At 39.2% G+C, this 20,634-nt stretch overlaps 1 protein-coding gene across 1 annotated transcript in view; it reads left to right on the top strand.

Annotated features, from left to right (window-relative positions):
* Positions 1 to 20,634, top strand: part of LOC136872287 (RNA polymerase II subunit A C-terminal domain phosphatase) — a 206,710-nt gene that overhangs the window by 141,282 nt on the left and 44,794 nt on the right. The window contains exon 6 of the mRNA XM_067146107.2: positions 15,320 to 16,507. Within this exon, the coding sequence (XP_067002208.2) occupies positions 15,320 to 16,507 (1,188 nt within the window). The remainder of the gene's footprint in view (positions 1 to 15,319; positions 16,508 to 20,634) is intronic.

Below are 20,634 nucleotides of genomic sequence, written 5' to 3'. Positions count from 1 at the left end.
GCTAACATTGTTCTCTGTTATTTGGTACCCCTTATTAAATCTCTCCTCGTACTGTTTTTTAATGTGTAGCAAATTCAGCCCATTCTGGCGCCCCACTCTGTATGATGGGAAATAATGTTCCACAATAAGCACCTTCTCCTTTGTTGTGAAAACAGTAATTGCAGAAATCAATTCAATCAAGCCAGTGAATTCACAGTATGTCAAACTATTCTATACAATAAATAAATACTTCATTGCTAGGGATATTTGAACTCCAGATGAGCAGTTTCAGAAATTCAATCAAATCAATGTATTCACAATATATCCAACTTTTTTGTTTTGGTCAACTGTGGATCACATTAATTCGAATTCAACTTCATCTGTTTCTGGGCTTGTCCAGTACTCCTTTATTCTTTCACTCTGCAGTCTACTCCTTTCTTCTGTCAATGGCGCTTGGGTACGGGATCTAACTTTTCCTTGAAATCTCTTCGTGGCCTTGATCCTTGACTTGTGAGCATCCCTGTTGCTGATTTCTATTCCTTGTATTCCCATTTTTTCCAGATCCTTCTTCACCTCCTGGTACCAACGCACTGTAGTTTTCCAGATCTCAATAAATCTTATTATCTGATTAGTCAGTCTTCCCGGGTTCATTCAGTAGATATGTTCAAAGAACATGGCTCTCCTCTTCTGGGTGGTATCTGAGATCTTTCAATCTTGAGGTATAATTCTTGGTTTCCTTTCTTTCTATGTGATCCATCCTTTGTGGTCCCAGTATCTTCCTCAGAATCTTTCTCTCCACCAGTTCCAACTTCTTGACCAATCCTGTTGTTATCAGGTTCAAACTTTCAGCTGTGTATAAAGCCTCCGAGCAGATCCCTGTCGGGTAGTGTCTTGAGTTTTGCATTGATTGAGATATTCTTCTTGGTGTAAGTGTTCATACTTGGTTTATATGCCAAGTTCATCTTGTTGATTCTTGTTAACAGTACCTCTCTTTCCGACACATTGTCTATCCACTCCCCAAGTTATTTCTCCACTTTCTGAATCCTTTCCCTCCCAACTGTTATCCATCTGGGTGCTGTTATGATATCCATTTCTTATATTCAGTAAATAAGTATTTTGTTGCTAGGGAAACATAGACTGTAAATGAACAATAATTTACCATCATCTATTTTGCTGCATAATGTATACAGTGAAACCTCTTCAAGACATTTCTGCAGGGGTCAAGGAAAAAGAACGTGTTAAATGAGAAAATGTACTAATGAATATACTGAAAAACTGTCCAACAGTGATATGGAAACACTAGATACAAATTTTTCTGACATGAGGGCATTTTACATCATATATCTGCAGCTGCAGTGAAAACTATAGGCCTATCTGCCATTTCTAAAGATGAGAGGAAAGTATTAAAAGGTATGAAAAACATGAGAGAACAAATATGAAAACCTTTTCTGCTGGGGATTATAAAATAACAAGAACCGGCACATTGAAAGTTGTGAAAAATATCAGACAACAAATATGAAAACGTGCTCAGGGGCACACAAAAATATTGAAGTATTATTGCGGATCACACTCTTTCTAAAACAAATTTTATAGAAGCATTTCATTTCAGAGTAGTGGGTTATTAAACATTATTTCCTGGTCACACTCTAAGACAATGAATTGGACATGTGCATTCGACCATGTACAACTGCGAGGAATGACTTGGGACATATAATGCGCCGAGATGGTAGTCTTCGAAAGCCGATTGTTGAGGGCAAAGTCCAGGGAACCAGACAACGAGGATGAGTACCAACACGATGGATTGACATGGTGAACGGCCCCCTACAGAGTTCTCTCAGAGCAACCACATTGAAAGCTTTAGATAGGGAACAATGGCGGAGTATGGTTCATCGGCTAGATGGCTGAATATTATGATAGTCACGATGCCTCAGTCATGACGCAAAACAAAGAAGAAGAAGAAGATCATACGACAAATATTAGCTACACTTCACTGTACCACTCCACTTACAAATGGAATGGGAAATATAAGCAAAACAGGCTCACTGTGCTATTCAGCAATCTTGCTGCTAACCGGCAAGCAAAACTGAACATTGCTGAGGCTAATGGCTTGCTCCCCAAAAGTGCAACTTATCCTTTGAAGTTCAGGAAGGCCTTTTCCTGTAATCACACAACTGTGGCGATGGCTCTTACCCGAGAAGAGATGACAAATACAGTAATATTTTCAGGTCTAGGAAATATGTGATCGTACTAAGCGGTAATACCTATATAAATGGTCCATTATTGGACATTATAAATTTTTCCAGCTAAGATGAGCCCAACTTAGCACACAGGGACTAAACGCTGGCAACCAGGAATGAGTTAGCTGGAAAAATTTATAATGTCCAATAACGGACCATTTATATTGGTATTATAAATTTACTCATTCGGGACAAATATTTCAGGTTCCCTATGGGAATCAATATCTATATCATCTAAAGGGTAATAGCGAAAATTTTTGACGTGGTGAATGAGATATTTGTTATATAGATTTAATATGATGATAATCAGGACTTTGAATTTATGATGTGCTAAGCGGGAAAACATGTTAATGAGGAATGCACTAACAAGGTTTCACTGTATATTAATTTTAATTATGTTACCGAAAATTAAATAGACATACTTAATACTGTCAGATGATTTACACAACTTTCAATTGTTAATCTAAGATTCATCATAACCTTTGTAGAAATCATTCTCACCAGATATAAAAATTTGTGCCAATTTCAAAATCCTAGCAAGAGAATTCAAGGAATGCTTTGATAGTTCTTCTGTTGATATCGCAGTTTGGTAAACTGACATTCAAGTGTGCTTTCATATGAGAGATTCACACTACCAGCATTTACAAGAAAGAAAGAAAGAAAGAAAAAAGAAAGAAAGAAAGAAAGAAAGAAAGAAAGAAAAATATTTTTAAGCCTATATACCTGCACTACAACTTCTCCTTTAACAATTAGCAGTTGAAGGCACATTAAACACGTTTCATTGATGGTGAACTGTAGAAGTTTCTTCTGTTTAGTCATTTGTATCTTAGAAGTGAGGACTGAAAGAATTTAGATTTCCATCTAATTACCTGTTTTCTGGAATATGTTTAAAAATCAGAAGATCTTCCAAAATTTTGGAAAAGCTGACAACATTGCTGGAAACTTTATCATGAAGTTAGCTGATATACTGTAAACATTTATTTGCAATATTGATCTTTATTTTAGTTTACTATTCATTCATTATCAGTTCATTATCATCAATCAAAAATCTGCATTTAGGGCTGTTGCCCAGGTGAAAAATTCCCTATAATTTGTTTTCCCACAGAGCACATGACCAGAGAGCATAACTCAGATACTCTTATTCTCTGACAGGATGGTCGTTCCCTTGGAGGGGGTGAAGGGAGGCACCAGTAGGAAGACATACACTGTTTGTAATTTGCAAAACAATATTTCCATTGTTGATTTTTAAATTACAATAATGTCTGATTGATGGTAATTTAAAAAAGTAATATTTGTTCAGTTTATACTGGAAAGTAAAATGGTTTGCCCTAAACTTATAACTCTGCATGTGCGTGCAAATGCACATAAAGAGCATAAATATCGTGAGTGATAGTAACATTATTGGCAATATTATTGGAACTACACTCATGTTCATCAAAACCAGAACACCCTGAAAGTCTAGAGATAGCAAGTTCATATTCACAGGACATGTGCATTAGTATTTGCGGATGATGTTATTCTCTATAGAGTAATAAATAAGTTACAAGATTGTGAGCAACTGCAAAATGACCTCGATAATGATGGGAGATGGACAGTAGGCAATGGTATGATGATAAATGGGGTTAAAAGTCAGGTTGTGAGTTCCACAAATAGGAAAAGTCCTCTGAGTTTTAATTACTGCGTTGATGGGGTGAAAGTTCCTTTCGGGGATCATTGTAAGTATTTGGGTGTTAATATAAGGAAAGATCTTCATTGGGTAATCACATAAATGGGATTGTAAATAAAGGATACAGATCTCTGCACATGGTTATGAGGGTGTTTAGGGGTTGTAGTAAGGATGTAAAGGAGAGGGCTTATAAGTCTCTGGTAAGACCCCAACTAAAGTATGGTTCCATTGTATGGGACCCTCACCAGGATTACTTGATTCAAGAACTGGAAAAAATGAAAAGAAAAGCAGCTCGATTTGTTCTGGGTGATTTCCGACAAAAGAGTAGCGTTACAAAAATGCTGCAAAGTTTGGGCTGGGAAGAACTGGGAGAAAGGAGATGAGCTGCTGGACTGAGTGGTATGTTCCGAGCTGTCAGCGGAGAAATGGCGTCGAATGACATTAGTAGACGAATAAGTTTGAGTGGCGTCTTTAAAAGTAGGAAAGATCACGATATGAAGATAAAGTTGGAATACAAGAGGACAAATTGGGGCAAATATTCATTTATAAGAAGGGGAGTTAGGGATTGGAATAACTTGCCAAGGGAGATGTTCAAATTCCCAATGTCATTGAAATCATTTAAGAAAAGGGGACCTGCCACCTGGGCGGCTGCCCTAAATGCAGATCAGTATTGATTGATTGATTGATTGATTGATTGATTGATTGATTGATTGATTGATTGATTGATTTATTTGATATGTTCTGAAGAACTGATTAGCATTTGAACCATGTCGGCCCTCACGTTCAAGGTCCACATCGATATCGCTGCACACCACCACCAATTGGTGAAATGTGCCTCTGGCTCTTGTTACCGCTATAGACCGAAGGTAATGGATATCAGTGTGCCTTGAGCGGATGTGCAGGATGCCTTGCAAACGTATGCGAGAACCATACCATCAAATGAGTGAGTTTGAAAGAGGGCGCATTATTGGCATGAGAGAACGTGATGCAACCATCCGGGAAATTGCTGCTCGTGTGGGACGAACTGTGTCGGCAGCACAACAGGTGTGTACAGAATGGTTCACAGAAGGCCGTAGAACACGACGAAATGGGTCTGGTCACACCACCCAGACCACCCCCCCGATAAGATCGACACCTCATATGAATGGCATTGCAGGACAGATCTGCGCCCTCCTCAGCTCTGGCACCACAATGGAACAGTGTAATATATCGTACACTATCAGGAGTGACCGTTCGTCAGCATTTATTATGGTCTGGGTTACCAGCGTGTTGTCCTCTTCTCCGCCTACCTTTGACTAATGTGAATAAACATGCTAGACTGCAATGGTGTATGGAACGACGTCACTGGGGACAGGAATGGCAGCAGATTTTCAGAGAAATCCAGGTTGTGTTTGTTTGAAAATGAGGGCCGAATTTTGGTTCGCTGCAGACAGGGGGATAGGCATCACATTGACTGCATTCGCACAAGACCTACAGCGCCAACTCGAGGCCTTATGGTGTGGGATGCTACTGGTTACAACCACAAATCACAGTTGGTGCGTATCCTGGTAACTGTGACCAGTTTGACATACGTGAATGACATCTTGCGACCTGTAGCCATGCCCTTTCTGCAGGACACCCCAGACGCCATATTTCAGCACGACAGTGCGCGACCACATGTTTCTGCACGAACACGTGCCTTCTTGCTGTCATAGGATGTCGGACTGTTTCCCTGGCACGCCGGATCACCGGTCTTGTCGCCAATTGAAAATGTGTGGAACATGGTGGTAACGACGGGTGCGGCGCTGTGACCCAATGCCAACCACCAAAGATGAACTGTGGAACCAGGTGAATGCAGCATGGATGGCTATACCCCAGGGCGCCATTCGCACCTTATACGCATCAAAGCCAATCACGCATGGAAGAAGTTATCAGTGCCCAAGGAGGACCCATTGCCTACTAAGCAACAGGACACATGCTGAACCTAGATGACTAAAATGCTAATCGTTTCTGCAGAATGTACTAATGAACATGTCCTGCGAGTATGAACTTCCTATCTCTAGTCTTTCAAGGTGTTCTGTTTTTTATGAATATGAGTGTATTACAGGTCAAATTAAACTGGTCAACAGTTAATTTTTGCTGAAAGAAGTAGCCTAATGTGAGGTAGAGATTGATGTTTTATTTCAGGTCTAGTTTCATTTTTGTCCTATCACATATGATTTTCTATTTATTTGTAATATCTGCTTTGTTTATTTTCATGCAGCTGACTGCAAGACTTCCCTGCACAGCACTTGAAGCACTGATATTTCTTTTTTATCTTATATTCTGTTGATGCACAACTTCATGTCATAGGTAAAAGTTATCTCGTCCTTATCATCTACTTGGAATCGTCTTCCTCATTCACAGTTTGTATATTGAATGCAACTAGTACTAGTAATAATGAATCTTGTGTGATGGTGATAAGAAGTTTTTGTGGTGTCATGTAATATACATTAAATTAATTCGTTGTGATCTTTTCTGTCATTCCTCATCTGTAAACACCCTTTTCATTATATGTCGTTTGTCTATTTTTGGTTTAAATCTTTTGTGTTTTTCAGTTTCTTTAAATTTTCCATTTTGTTTAAAATTGTCCAGAGTTATTTCTAGTTCTTCCATATCCTCTCTAGTTTCCTTAATCCATCCTACTTGTTACTTCAGATTCCAGAGTTTTTCTATAATTTTTCGTGGTAATCTGGTTTCTGCCGGCCCCGTGGTGTAGAGGTAGCATGCCTGCCTCTTACCCGGAGGCCCTGGGTTAGATTCCCGACTAGGTCAGGGAATTTTACCTGGATCTGAGGGCTGGTTCGAGGTCCACTCAGCCTGTGTGATTAGAATTGAGGAGCTATCCGACGGAGAGATAGCGGCCCTGGTGTTGAAAGCCAAGAATAACGGCTGAGAGGATTTGTTGTGCTGACCACATGGCACCTCGAATCAGCAGGCCTTCAGGCTGAGCAGCGGTCACTTGGTAGGCCAAGATCCTTCAGGGGCTGTAGTGCCATGGGGTTGGTTAGTTACTTATCTGGTTTCTGGTGTTGTTATAATGTGACCAAAAAAAAAAAGATATATTCTTCTTCTGTATAGTACCTGTGGTGGGCTCCAGTTCTCTGTACACTTCATTTGGCACTATCCATCATTGTCCATCTTTTTATTTATGTATGTTCTAGCTATTCTTCTCTCTACTTTTAGGATTTTGTCAATTCTGTCTCTCTGAGTGATTTAAGAAAAGAGTTTTGCTTCCATATGTCACATCTTATTCACAGTAATTCTTAATCAATAACATTTATAGAAAATGATTTAAAAAATAATTTGCTTAATGTTGCATTGATACAATTAGGTTTTATGGCAATGACGAGGTAGGAAATAGCTAGAAGTGGGAAGGAAGCATCTGTGGCCTTAGATAAGGTTCAACCCTGGCATTTGCCTGCTGTGAAAATGGAAAACTACAGAAAATCATCTTCAGGCCTGTCTCTAGAAAAATTATTTTCATTAGATGGTCCAATGTGCGTGGTCTCTTTGAAGAACTAAAATAAACATATATTGCACCATTGGAGGCTGTTCTATTGACACTTTCCAGCAAAGTTTAAAGGCCATTGTTTTGCATAATGGCAATTTTTAGCCTTTTCTATCCATTGCTCACTTGGTTCATTTAAAAGAAAACTATGAAAATGTAAACAGAGTCCTCGAATCAATTCAATACAATCTCCACCAGCAGCATATGAGTGGAAATCTGAAAGTCATTGCAATGTTGAAGCATATCCTATTGGTACAATTTCTGAAGCTGTGAAGAGATTTTATGCCGTTGTAATTTTGGAGTGAAGGAACTGCATATGTGGCAGAAGTTGTTGGAATGATTTAGACATTTTCTGAGCATAATAAGTGATTTAGTCTGCGACAGAATAAATAGTATCAGTACCTATTTCCCTATAGTTTAGAATTATTTTGTTTACAATCTGTACGGATATGCTCGAATTAAATATGGGATATATACTCCGGACCACCTTTTGAGCAGACTAAAGTGGAAGAGATGGTACAGGCCAGGGAAACACGTGGGTGAGGGGGACTGCGGCTGCGGTGTTGTCACATGGTAGGAGAGGGACAAGGGGGCGCGTGTCTCATGCCTACTGTCAGCACGAGTTATGGCAATGCAATGGCAATACGTACTCCTTAAATGCCTTGACCATGTGGTTGCAGTTACTGTCATAGCCCATTTAAACCAGTAATAATTTGATTTTATTGGTGTGCTTTGCTATCAGAATAATAATAATAATAATAATAATAATAATAATAATAATAATAATAATAATAATAATAATAATAATAATAATATGAAGGTAATCCCAAAAATAAGGTCTCCTATTTTTTTATAATTACATAGACATGTTTATTTCTACAGTGGTTTACAGAATTTTACAGCTTGAACATTTAGCTATTTTTCTACATAATCATCATTTCGGTCGATGCATTTTTGAAGACGCTGTGACAGTTTTTGCATGCCCATGTCATACCAGCTCGCTGCCATGCTGTTCAGGAAGTTGTGAACCTCATTTTTCACCTCGTCGTCGGTGCTAAATCGCTTTCCAGCCAAATGTTCTTTCAACTTACGGAATGAGTGATAGTCACTGGGCGCCAAGTTGGCACTATAGGGTGGGTGGGTGATGATGTTCCACTGAAACTGTTGTAGGAGAGCAACGGTTTGCCGGGCGAGGTGCGGGAGAGCGTTGTCATGGAGGATGTTTACACCCTTGCTCAACATTCCTCTTCTCAGGTTCTGAATTGCCCATCTGAATTTTTTCAGGGTCTCACAGTACCTGTCAGCGTTAATTGTGGTCCCAGCGGGCATAAAGTCGACCAACAATACCCCTTTTTGATCCTAAAACACAGATGTCATGACTTTACGGGCAGACTGTGTTTGCTTGAATTTCCGCGGCACTGGCGTGGTTTTGTCACCCGTGACAATTGAGTCCAAAAAGTTGTCCTGTTCGGCTGCAAAGCATTGAAGAAATGTGCGGGAAGAATGAACTCATCGCCACATGTGGTCTTCACTCAGCATGCGTGGCACCCATCTAGTGCACGCCTACTGGTATTTCAACTTTTCCATTAAAATTCTGTGTGCGGTTCTTCGGGAAACCTCAGGAACTGAAGTGCAGACATCATCCAAGGTGATCCGCCGATCTTCACGCATGATTTGCTCAACCTTCACGACTATCTCGATGGAAATTGACAGTCTCCCGCTCCTTTGTTTGTCGTGAATTTCAGTCCGATCGGCTGCAAACTCTCTACACCACTTATGAACATTTTTGACATCCATGCATGACTCACCATACACTTCCACCAATTGGCGATGGATTTCAATCGGTTCAGTACTTTTTGTGTTCAGAAACCGAATAACTGCGCGTACTTCGCACTTGGCGGTAACATCCAATGGGAGCTCCATTCTCATCGGCTGCCAAGCCAAGACTGGGTGCCTCAGCGCAGCGTGCACATGTTTGTATGCGAGCACGGGAAACACTCTTCACAATATTGTTACCAACAGCCACACAAACAGAGTTCTGTATTTAAAAAAAATAGGAGACCTTATTTTTGGGATTACCCTCGTAATAATAACGTTATTGGATTTACATCCCACCCCACTAACTACTTTTACAGTTTTCGGAGATGCCGAGGTGCCATAATTTAGTCCTGCAGGAGTTCTTTTACGTGCCAGTAAATCTACCAACACAAGGCCTCTCAGTCTGGCTTAAAAAAGAAAAGTGTGTGTGCATATTGCTTATTATTAATTCTTCAAACCTCTTATAAGTTTGTTGGTTTATTCTTACTCTTTCTCGTTCATCATCATTTTCATTTCCCCTTGTACAGCTCCTGCCAGATCGAGGTGTTTCTTGTTATTGAATATTATTGTGTTTACATAGACCTTCATGCAGTGGATCCAAAGAAAAACTCACCAGACTATTATCAGTTGAAAAGAAAACGCAAGATTTTTATGTCTGGCAAGAGAGAACCGGTTCTCTTTGTTTATAAGCATTTCCGAGTGAAAAATGTTGTTCGTTGAATTAGTACTGACAGACCTCTCCAGCTGGTGCAATTCAAATACTTGGAGTTAGGTGGAGCATCATTCCATTCCTGGTCCAGTCTTCGATTGGAACCAGGTCACATATTTAGATAAGAATAGTGATTGATAAATAATAAAATAATGTAGTCCTAATATATATTACGATAATAATATATAATAATATATATTATGATAATAATAATTCAATGTATGTAATGGTTATTGTGCATGGCAAAAGAATTTATTCACAATGCTTTAAGCATGAAATTGTGAATAATACATCATTTAATTCAGTAAATTAATTATTTTAAAATGTAGCCATTAAGTGGAGATATGAGACTCCACTAATATGAATGTCTTAATGCATTAATCCTTTTAAAAGTGTTTACGTTACAATTGGTGAACTATACCAAGTCATAGTGCTGCAGTACAATTTCAATCAGACGCCAGTTCATTTGGCAACCAAGGCGAGTGTGACGAGCCAGTGACGTTACTTCCACTTTAGTCTGTTCAAAAGATGACCGAGAGAATAGGAAAAACTACATGCTCTAATATAAGATACAGAGCCAGCTTTCATTCACGAGATAGTGGGTATGAACCTCTCGAATGAAAAGGTACTAGGCAATTTGGAAAGAAAACTTGATGACCATAAAATGATTAACTGAAGTGGTACAGTGTGGCCATAAAAGAAGAACAACAACAAGTGCAAAACCATTTTATATTTAATTTCTGTGCACATTGTCTTAATGTAGAAATGTTTTTTGAACTTATCTTATTGTACTCTGCCTATTATACATCCTCTCCTCTCTGCTGCTAGGACTGGACTGGAGAGCGGAGGACGTATAAGGGAAGTTGAAAAACATTTCCACATCTACTAATATCACCCATTTTTAATCAATAACATGTGCCTCTCACCGCTAGGTTCCGTGGTTCAAATCTCGGTCACTCTATGCGAGATTTGAGCTGGACAAAGTGGAGGCGGGACATTTTCTCTGGGTACTCTGGTTTTCCCTCTTATCTTTCTTTCCAGCAACACTCTCCAGTATCATTTCATCTTTCATTCACCAAACTCGAGCTGCAGTCGCTTAAGTGCAGCCAGTATCCAGTATTTGGGAGATAGTGGGTTCGAACCCCACTGTCGGCAGCCCTGAAGATGGTTTTCCGTGGTTTCCCATTTTCACACTAGGCAAATACCGGGGCTGTACCTTAATTAATCCATGTATGCCCAAGTTATTTTTTTCTTGTGATATTGATAACTTGTGTATATACGAAGCGTGTTTTTTAAGTAAGGTCCGTTTTGTTGTAGACACTAGTAGTTCGCGTGCATATCGCAACGAGCGTGTGTGTTGTGTACTGGCATGCCTCAGGAACAACTGTGCTCAGTTTCAACTCTGTAGCTAGCCTTTACGGTTCTGTTCTGTGCTTTCAAAATGTTTAAGACTCTCAACTCACCCACCGCTTGTGTGGTTCGGTCAGTGATACGGTTTTTGTCAGCAAAGAACCTATCTCTTGCAAAAATTCATCGACAGATTTACGAAGTGTACGGTGATACTGTTATGAGTGAATGCAAAGTGCGTAAGAGGGTACGACAATTCAAAGATGGCCATGACAACGTCCGTGATGAAGACCGCTCCGGTCGCCCTTCTTTGATTACAGACGATTTGGTGGCTTCAGTTGAAGCGAAGATTTGTGAGAAAAAGCGCTTCACAATAACAAGTCTCTCAAACAAATTTCCTGACGTGTCGAGATCAGTGCTTTACAACATTGTTTCTGAACACCTAAAGTTTAGGAAACTGTGCTCCCGTTGGGTCCCGAAACTCCTAACAGAGGACCACAAAGACCAAAGATTTGAGTGTGCGATGAAGTTCTTGACTCGTTACGACGAAGAAGGTGACAAGCTTCTTGAGTCAGATCGTAACTGGAGACGAAACATGGGTTTCACATACCACGCCCGAATCGAAGCAACAAAGCATGGAATGGAGACACACACACTTGCCTGTAAAGGTGAAGGCCAAACAGACTCTGTCCCACGCAAAATCAAGGAACCACTATCAATACAGAAGCATACTGCCAAACCCTGAGAAAGCTACGCAGAGCGATTCAAAACAAAAGACGCGACGTGCTGACAAAGGGAATTGTCCTTCTCCATGACAATGCAAGACCTCACACTGCAGGTCAGGCACGCGATTTATTGGACAGTTTTGGCTGGGAAGTTTTAGACCACCCACCCTACAGTCCTGATCTTGCGCCAAGTGATTACCATCTGTTCCTCCACCTCAAACATCACCTCAGTGGCAACCATTATAATGATGATGACGACGTGAAAACGGCAGTGAACTCTTGATTATCGAGCAGGCGGCAAGTTTCTATGAAGAGGGTATTTTAAAATTGGTTACGAGGTATGATAAGTGTTTGAACAAACTTGGCAACTATGTCGAAAAATAGAGTGAAGTATGTACTTTCTGAAAATAAATTTACTTTTTTGAAATAACCTTTCGTTGTGTACTTATTTTCAAACGGACCTTACTTAAAAAATACGCCTCGTAAACACTTATTATGACCCATTATTCATGTAGAAATGAACAAAACCATATTTACTTGTTTAAAACCCATATAAACACATGGATCGTTAATGAACCACTAAGCACTTGGTCGGGAAGCAGGGAGAAACAATATTCTGAACATGAACCTTAGCAACAATTTATTTCTACAGACTTACAGTTCACATACCTTTAGAAATGAGTATTATAATGACATAAAAAGCAATAATTGTCATTGTTCTGTTTAATTATAATAATATTTAGTACCCAAAACACGTAACTTCAGATTCCATAACTGATAGTGGAACTGAGACTCACTCAGGGTAATTTACAAAACACCTGTCATGAAGGGGAACATTACATCTCGCACAGGCCTTCGGTATTTTATTGCGACAAATCTTGCATTGGCGCCTGGGTTGTTGACTTATCAGCAGCTGCCGTCAATGGTCCTTCCTCTGTTATTTCTTGATAATGTCAAGCGATATAAGTCGACCTCTTCCCTTAGGAGCTGTCCCATATTTGTAGAGAATTGTCTTGGTTGCTTCCTGACGGGAGTTAGGGCATCAAGAGACACACCATAGCTTCTGCTAAGAATCCAAGCATTCTTCATGCATAAATCGAGCAACCAAAACAAAATAGGAATGTACCATTTATTGCCACGAATTGAAGTTCATAAATATCCACAAATGTTGGCTGACTGAGTATCTTGTAACTTCTTGAAGGGGAACTACACCAAACTGATTTGACATAATATTCACTACACCATCGTCTTTCCAAGACACAACTATAACACCATGCTCTTTATCAAAACAAGATTCAGAGTAACCACACTCTTTCTTTTCGATGACAGGCTTCTGAGAATTCCTGTAGCATGATGGCCTTTTTCAGTGATCCTACATAGAAGCTTAGTTGACGGGAAAAAGTTGTCGAAATAGAAAGAAAAACAATTCCAGGAAATACTTCAGAAAGAATATCCACAAATGTCACCACTACTGCTTCACCTAATTCCATTCCTTTCTCCCTCCTTCCTCCTCCTTCATATCCTTCGTAAATATCAACCTGGAGACAGTAGCCTGTCCACTGAGTGGCTACCGAGCCTTTGAAGCCAAAACAAATTGGTTTGCTGCGGATGAATTGCTTACACCCGTGGTGCCCGAAATACAGGATCATAGACTCATCAATAGATATTTTGTCTTCATTGGGAGCATTTATAAGAAATGACTTGTTTCTCAATTTACCAATTTTCTCACCTGCCGGGAGATCCAAATTGTCACAAACATGAAGAAATCGGAATATTTCCTCAAATCTATTCCAGCGTATGCTGTTCTGAACACTATCTCTGCTGGAGCTTGAAGCTGAGCATGATTTAGTTTGTCAGGATCTGAACAATCTTCATCACCAGAGTCAGCATCTTTTTCTTCTCATCCGTCTTCAGGCAGCCCAGTAAAGATATCAACACCTGAGTTGGGGATATCTGAAGGATCGGCCGCTTCAAGCTCATCCTGAATTTCTGCAACTGTTAGTTGCTGCACTTTGCAGTATATTACAGAGCAATTATGGATACTAAGACTAAATGTGTAAGGTTTAAGCTAAATATATGGTCATTATTGAGCGAATCTGAAAGTCAGTGATAGTTGTCGGGTAACTGCTCAGCGGGTCGTTAGCGATCCACACTAAGTTCTATTGAAAATACCGGAAATTCTAAGCAAGTTAATGCGGATATAAAATTATGCATGTATATTATTGAAGTTTTAAATAGTAAATACTGCAATGAATAACATGCCAACGAGAATAGTTGTCAATTCTGCTTACATTCTTCACCCGCGTGCAGAGGGCGGACAATCCATCTTTCTTCTATTGACTCCAGATCAAGAATAACGTCAACAGTGAATCAAATTCCCACCCAAACACATGACAAAGTATATAATGGTTAACTTAATCGATCTTACAAGTGTCAAGAATGTGATAGCTTCAAGAAAGATAGCATGATTTGATGGATCAAAAACGACCCACCTGGGCATAAATGGGTTAAGGCCACGGCTGCTTCCTTCTAGCCCTTTCCTATCCCATCGTCGCCATAAGACCTATCTATGTCGGTGCGACGTAAAGCAAATAGCAAAAAAAATAAAAAAATAAAAATAAAATAAAGATCTTTCATTCAGTAATCATTCCCCCCGAGGCATGCAGGCACAATTCCTATCCTCGCCGCTAGATGGGGCTTCATTCATTCCATTCGTAACCCGGTTGAATGACTGACAACAGGCTGTGGATTTTCATTTTCATATACACATTAAAAAAATCTGATGATGTTCTTTCATGAACGAAACATGTCATTCTGTTATTCATTACATTTTTTCTCTTCCAGGTATTATCTAGTTGCAATAGTTTTGGTAGAATGGTAATATATTGATGTTGCTTTTGCAAAATATCACCATCTCTAATGATAGGCTTTATTTCATGGTAAATTAAATTACTTTCATTTGTCTTACCACAAATTTCTTGAACAGATATGGGAGTTTGGGGCATGATAACCCTGTGATATCATTGCTGCCTTTTTAAAAACAGTGGTTCAGATGCCACGTAAAATGAGAGGTTCTGTGGCTATGATCACAATATCAATAGTCCTCTAAATCTTGCTTGTTTTTGAAGGGATATGGAAGTTTCTCATAGTACTGCAGTGCGTAATTTATATTCTTCATTAAAATGTCCTGTTATAATGGTTAGGAAAGTTTTGATTTTAAGTTGATATAAACTATTTTGCTGTATCATACCTTAATATTACTCAGCTTGTGATTTAGTTTGTAGACTGTATTTTTCTGTAATATTTCAGGGAATGAAGGGAAAAAGTCCATGCCAAAGGAGAAATCTGTTGTAAACTGTTCAAAGACAGAAGCTCCTGCTGCTGAAGAAGGAGATAGAAATGAGGATAAGAAAGTTCAAAGTAAGCAAGAAAGTGGTAAGAAAGATCACACTGAACTAGAAAGTGAAAAGAAAACTTTGAGTGAAGAAGAACAAACAACAGGTGTAGAAGTGAGTGAAACTAAGACTGAAAGTGGTGAACATGCTGGTGAAAACTGTGTTGCTGTTTCTAATGTTAAAGATGATTTAGAGATTACAGATGATGAAAATGAACAGGATGTGAATAAATCTAAAATTGTAGACTCTATTGATGGCAAAACTGTCAAATCTAAAGAAAGTGGTTGTGATAGAGATAGGACTCCTGAGAAGGTTAGTGATGTTGCAAATGATAAATGTAAAAAAGTTGATGGTAATGATACAGACGAGTTGGTTGAGGTAGAAGATACTGATGACTATCTGTTGTATTTAGAGGAAATACTGAAGACTATTCACCATGCATTCTATGAACTCTATGATGAAGAGCAAGAAGACATACCTGATTTAAAGAGTGTAATACCATATGTGCGTCGTAAAGTGCTTGCCGGAACCCATCTAGTGTTCAGCGGCCTGGTTCCTACAAATGTTGAACTTGAGAAGAGTAGAGTTTATCAAGTGGCTATTTCATTAGGTGCTAAAGTGACTCAAGACATTACCCCTCAAACCACCCATTTAGTAGCAGTGAGGCCTGGCACAGCAAAAGTGAATATAGCTCGGCGGATGAAAGGAATTTTTATTGTTACTCCGGAATGGTTGTGGTGTTGTGCTGAACGCTGGGAACATGTAAATGAGTTGTTATATCCTGTGAAACGTTCAGGAACGACAAATAGACATCCGCCCCCTCACTGTGGCAGTCCAGAACCTAACCCTGCTGTGCATGCTGTTCATCAGCAGCCAGCCATACGACGTAGAACCCCCAGTGGACGATTCATGGACACAATTAATCCTTTGATGTCTTTTTCTCCTGAAGACATTGCCAGTATGGACCGTGAAGTTGAAGATATCTTCAATGAATCAGAAAGTGATGGCGAAGAAGTCAAAAAGGGAGAGAAAGTGAAGGCGGAGCCTCTTCCGAAGGATGAAGAATCGAGTAGTAGTAGCTGTTCAACAGATACTCTATCAGGTATTCTTCATAATCTTTCTTTTATCCTACAGTTTGCATAATGCAATATCAGATGGTAATAAGCAATGACATATCTGATAAAAACACAGTTGAAACATGCACTCAAAACCGAAGTCAGCACAATGTTTTAAATTTTCTGTTGTATTTCTATAGTAAGATTTTTCTTCAGACACGGCAGTATCCTGGTGCTGCTAGTGGTGTGTGTTTATGATTAAAAAATAAAAGTAAAGAATGGAAATGTGTGGAGGGAACAAATGAAATCCATGGTATGTCTCTAAACCCCTGAAGGCAAGTGGATATAGGAGTGTTGATGAGCAGTTCAGAATTTTAAGCATTGGGGAGAAGTGGTTTGTGTTAATAAGTACTAGTATATTGAAGAGTGAGGAATACTAGTTCATGTTGTTTGTATGGCTATTTAAACACATATCAAAGTAATGTAAGAAGCAGGCCAAGTTAATAATGTTTATTGTATACTGCGTTGTTATGATGTCCATGTGTGAGGTCAGTGATTATGATGATTTGACTGTCGATAGTTTTTTTTTTTCAAACAATTGATCTATTAGAGGTCACATAAAGTGCTTTCTTTTGTGTACAGTTTCATCTGTGTTTTTACTTGCATTATACTTGTTTGAGTATTATCCTGTTGTTTAATTACTAAGCGACAGAGGCTCCTTGTAATATGTATGATATATTTATTTTGTAAACCTCATGTGCTCCTACCCTTCCATGCATATTTATAAGCTCTTTTTTTTTTTTTTTTTTTTTTTTTTTTTTCAAAAGACCTCAGCTCTACAAATCCATTTCTCCTCACATCATATTTGTCTTTGAACACTGAAACATACTTCTGCTGATGAATATTGAATTTACACGACTGCATTGTAATAGAAATAAACATTCAACCTATTAGGTCGTGTTCATTACACATAGTACCTGTTGAAAAGATGTTAAGTACAAAATAAAACTGGCCAGCTTGACACAAGTGGGATCTGAACCCACAACCTCCCGATTTTGCATCGGTTGCTCTATATGTTACGATGCACCTTTTGCTCTTTCTTGATGACTGGAGTATTTTTGCATCAGTCTTTTGGCACTGGTCAGAGTACATTGTAGCTTCCATTAAAATGTCAGTCTCATTTATGGCTATGACGGTATGGAAGCTGCTCATGTATGGGTGATGCCGAGCGATGGCCTTCGAAGCCCAACATGTACATCTGAATGTTATGCTACTCATAGAGGCAGTTATGCTGCAATAGCACTTTCTAGTCCAGTGGCAAACTACCTCACTCTTCCTTTAGGTTTATGCTTCTCATTATTGTGCCGTTGTTGGTTTTTGTGGTTTCCCTGTAACCACATAACCTTTGGTTGTGCTGTTTGAAGATTCATCCAACCTTCAAGCTGAAGACATAACAGACATATGACAGTATCAGAAGGACTTTTACAATAATTTATTACTTAATCCTTTAATGCAGTTCAGTTCTCCATCCTTTAATTTCCTCTGGATCCCAAGATGTGGGTTCAAAATGAATAGATGTGGTCGAATTTTTAAAAGGTGGTTAAGAAAGTCCACTTGAAACTTCACGTTGTATGATGTCAGCACTTTAAAGATATCTGGTGACACATTTTGTCTAGCCGATGACATTAATTAAAGCTCAGCCATAGACCACCCAACAGAGATTTGGTTTACTCTGCCATCTGGTAGAGTAAATCAGACCAGGCGAGTTGGCCGTGCGGTTTGGGGCGTGCAGCTGTGAGCTCGCATCCGGGAGATAATAGGTTCGACCCTCACTGTCAGCAGCCCTGAAGATGGTTTTCCGTGTTTTCCCATTTTCACACCAGGCAAATGTCTTTATATCAATTTGCTTCGTGTACTGAACATGACCTAAGAGGTTGAATGTTAATCAAGGCGACGGCCGCTTCCTTCCCACTCTTAGGCTTTCCTATTCCAGTGTCACCGTAAGATCACTGTCAAACATCTCAATGAATTGAGGACTAAAAAAAAAAATCTGCAAACACATATATCACTAACTCCTGCAGTTTGGATGACAAAAGTGTCATTTGTCTGCATCATTTGAAATTAATAAGACAATTGTATAGATGCTTGTAAAGTTAGGACTGCACTCCGTGACATGGAATATCAAGCATGGTGTAAACTACCTCGTAAGGATAAAGGTGTTATTCTTTATAAAGACTGTTGTTGTTGTTTAAGTCATCAGTCCATAGACTGGTTTGATGCAGCTCTCCATGCCACCCTATCCTGTGCTAACCTTTTCATTTCTACGTAACTATTGCATCCTACATCTGCTCTAATCTGCTTGTCATATTCATACCTTGGTCTACCCCTACCGTTCTTACCACGTACACTTCCTTCAAAAACCAACTGAACAAGTCCTGGCTGTCTATCTCTTCTTCTCGTCAAATTTAGCCAAATCGATCTCCTCTCACCAATTCATTTCAGTATCTCTTCATTCGTGATTCAGTCTTTCCATAGCATTCTTCTGTAACAGCACATTTCAAAAGCTTCTGTTCTCTTCCTTTCTGAGCTAGTTCTCGTCCATGTTTCACTTCCATATAATGCCACGCTCCACACGAAAGTCTTCAAAAACATCTTTCTAATTCCTATATCAATGTTTGACATGAGCAAATTTCTTTTCTTAAGAAAGCTCTTCCTTGCTTGAGCTAGTCTGCATTTTATGTCCTCCTTACTTCTGCCATCGTTAGTTATTTTACTACCCAAGTAACAATATTCACATACATCCTTTAAGACTTCATTTCCTAATCTGATATTTCCTGCATCACCTGCCTTAGTTCGACTGCACTCCATTATTTTTGTTTTGGACTTATTTATTTTCATCTTGTGCTCCTTAGCCAAGACTACGACCATACCATTCAGCAGCTTCTCGAGATCTTCTGCAGTCTCGGATAAAATAACAATATCATCGGCAAATCTCAAGGTTTTGATTTCCTCTCCTTGAATTGTGAGTCCCTTTCCAAATTCCTCTTTGATTTCCTTTACTGCCTATCTATGTAAACATTGAAAAGGACGGGGGACAAACTGCAGCCTTGCCTCACTCCTTTCTGGATTGCTGCTTCTTTTTCAAAGCCCTCGATTCTTATCACTGCAGACTGATTTTTATACAGATTGTAGATAATTCTTCGTTCTCGGTATCTGATCCCAATCTTCTTCAGAATCTTAAATAGCTTGGTCCAATCAGCATTATCGAATGCCTTTTCTAGATCTACAAATGCCATGTACGTGGGCTTGTCCTTCTTGATTCGATCCTCGAAGATCAGATGTAAAGTCAGAATTGCTTCACGTGTTCCTAAATTGATCTTCTCCCAACTCAGCTTCAACTTGTTTTTCCATTCTTCACTGTAAATGTTGTTGTTGAGTCATCAGTCCATAGACTGGTTTGATGCAGCTCTCCATGCCACCCTATCCTGTGCTAACCTTTTCATTTCTACGTAACTATTGCATCCTACATCTGCTCTAATTTGTTTGTCATATTCATACCTTGGTCTACCCCTACCGTTCTTGCCACCTACACTTCCTTCAAAAACCAACTGAACAAGTCCTGGGTGTCTTAAGATGTGTCCTATCATTCTATCTCTTCTTCTCGTCAAATGTAGCCAAATCGATATCCTCTCACCAATTCGATTCAGTATCTCTTCATTCGTGATTCGATCTATCCATCTCACCTTCAGCATTCTTCTGTAACACCACATTTCAAAAGCTTCTATTCTCTTTCTTTCTGAGCTAGTTATCGTCCATGTTTCACTTCCATACAATGCCACGCTCCACACAAAAGTCTTCAAAAATATCTTTCTAATTCCGATATCAATGTTTGAAGTGAGCAAATTTCTTTTCTTAAGAAAGCTCTTCCTTGCTTGTGCTAGTCTGCCTTTTATGTCCTCCTTACTTCTGCCATCGTTGGTTATTTTACTACCCAAGTAACAATATTCATCTACTTCCTTTAAGACTTCGTTTCCTAATCTAATATTTCCTACATCACCTGCCTTCGTTCGACTGCACTCCATTACTTTTGTTTTGGACTTATTTATTTTCATCTTGTACTCCTTACCTAAGACTTCATCCATACCATTCAGCAACTTCTCGAGATCTTCTGCAG

This window comes from Anabrus simplex, chromosome 4 (assembly GCF_040414725.1).
Source record: "Anabrus simplex isolate iqAnaSimp1 chromosome 4, ASM4041472v1, whole genome shotgun sequence".
Classification (NCBI taxonomy): Eukaryota; Metazoa; Arthropoda; class Insecta; order Orthoptera; family Tettigoniidae; genus Anabrus; species Anabrus simplex.
The sequence above is the reverse complement of the archived record's forward strand: the minus strand, read 5'-3'. Positions and strand labels throughout refer to the sequence as shown.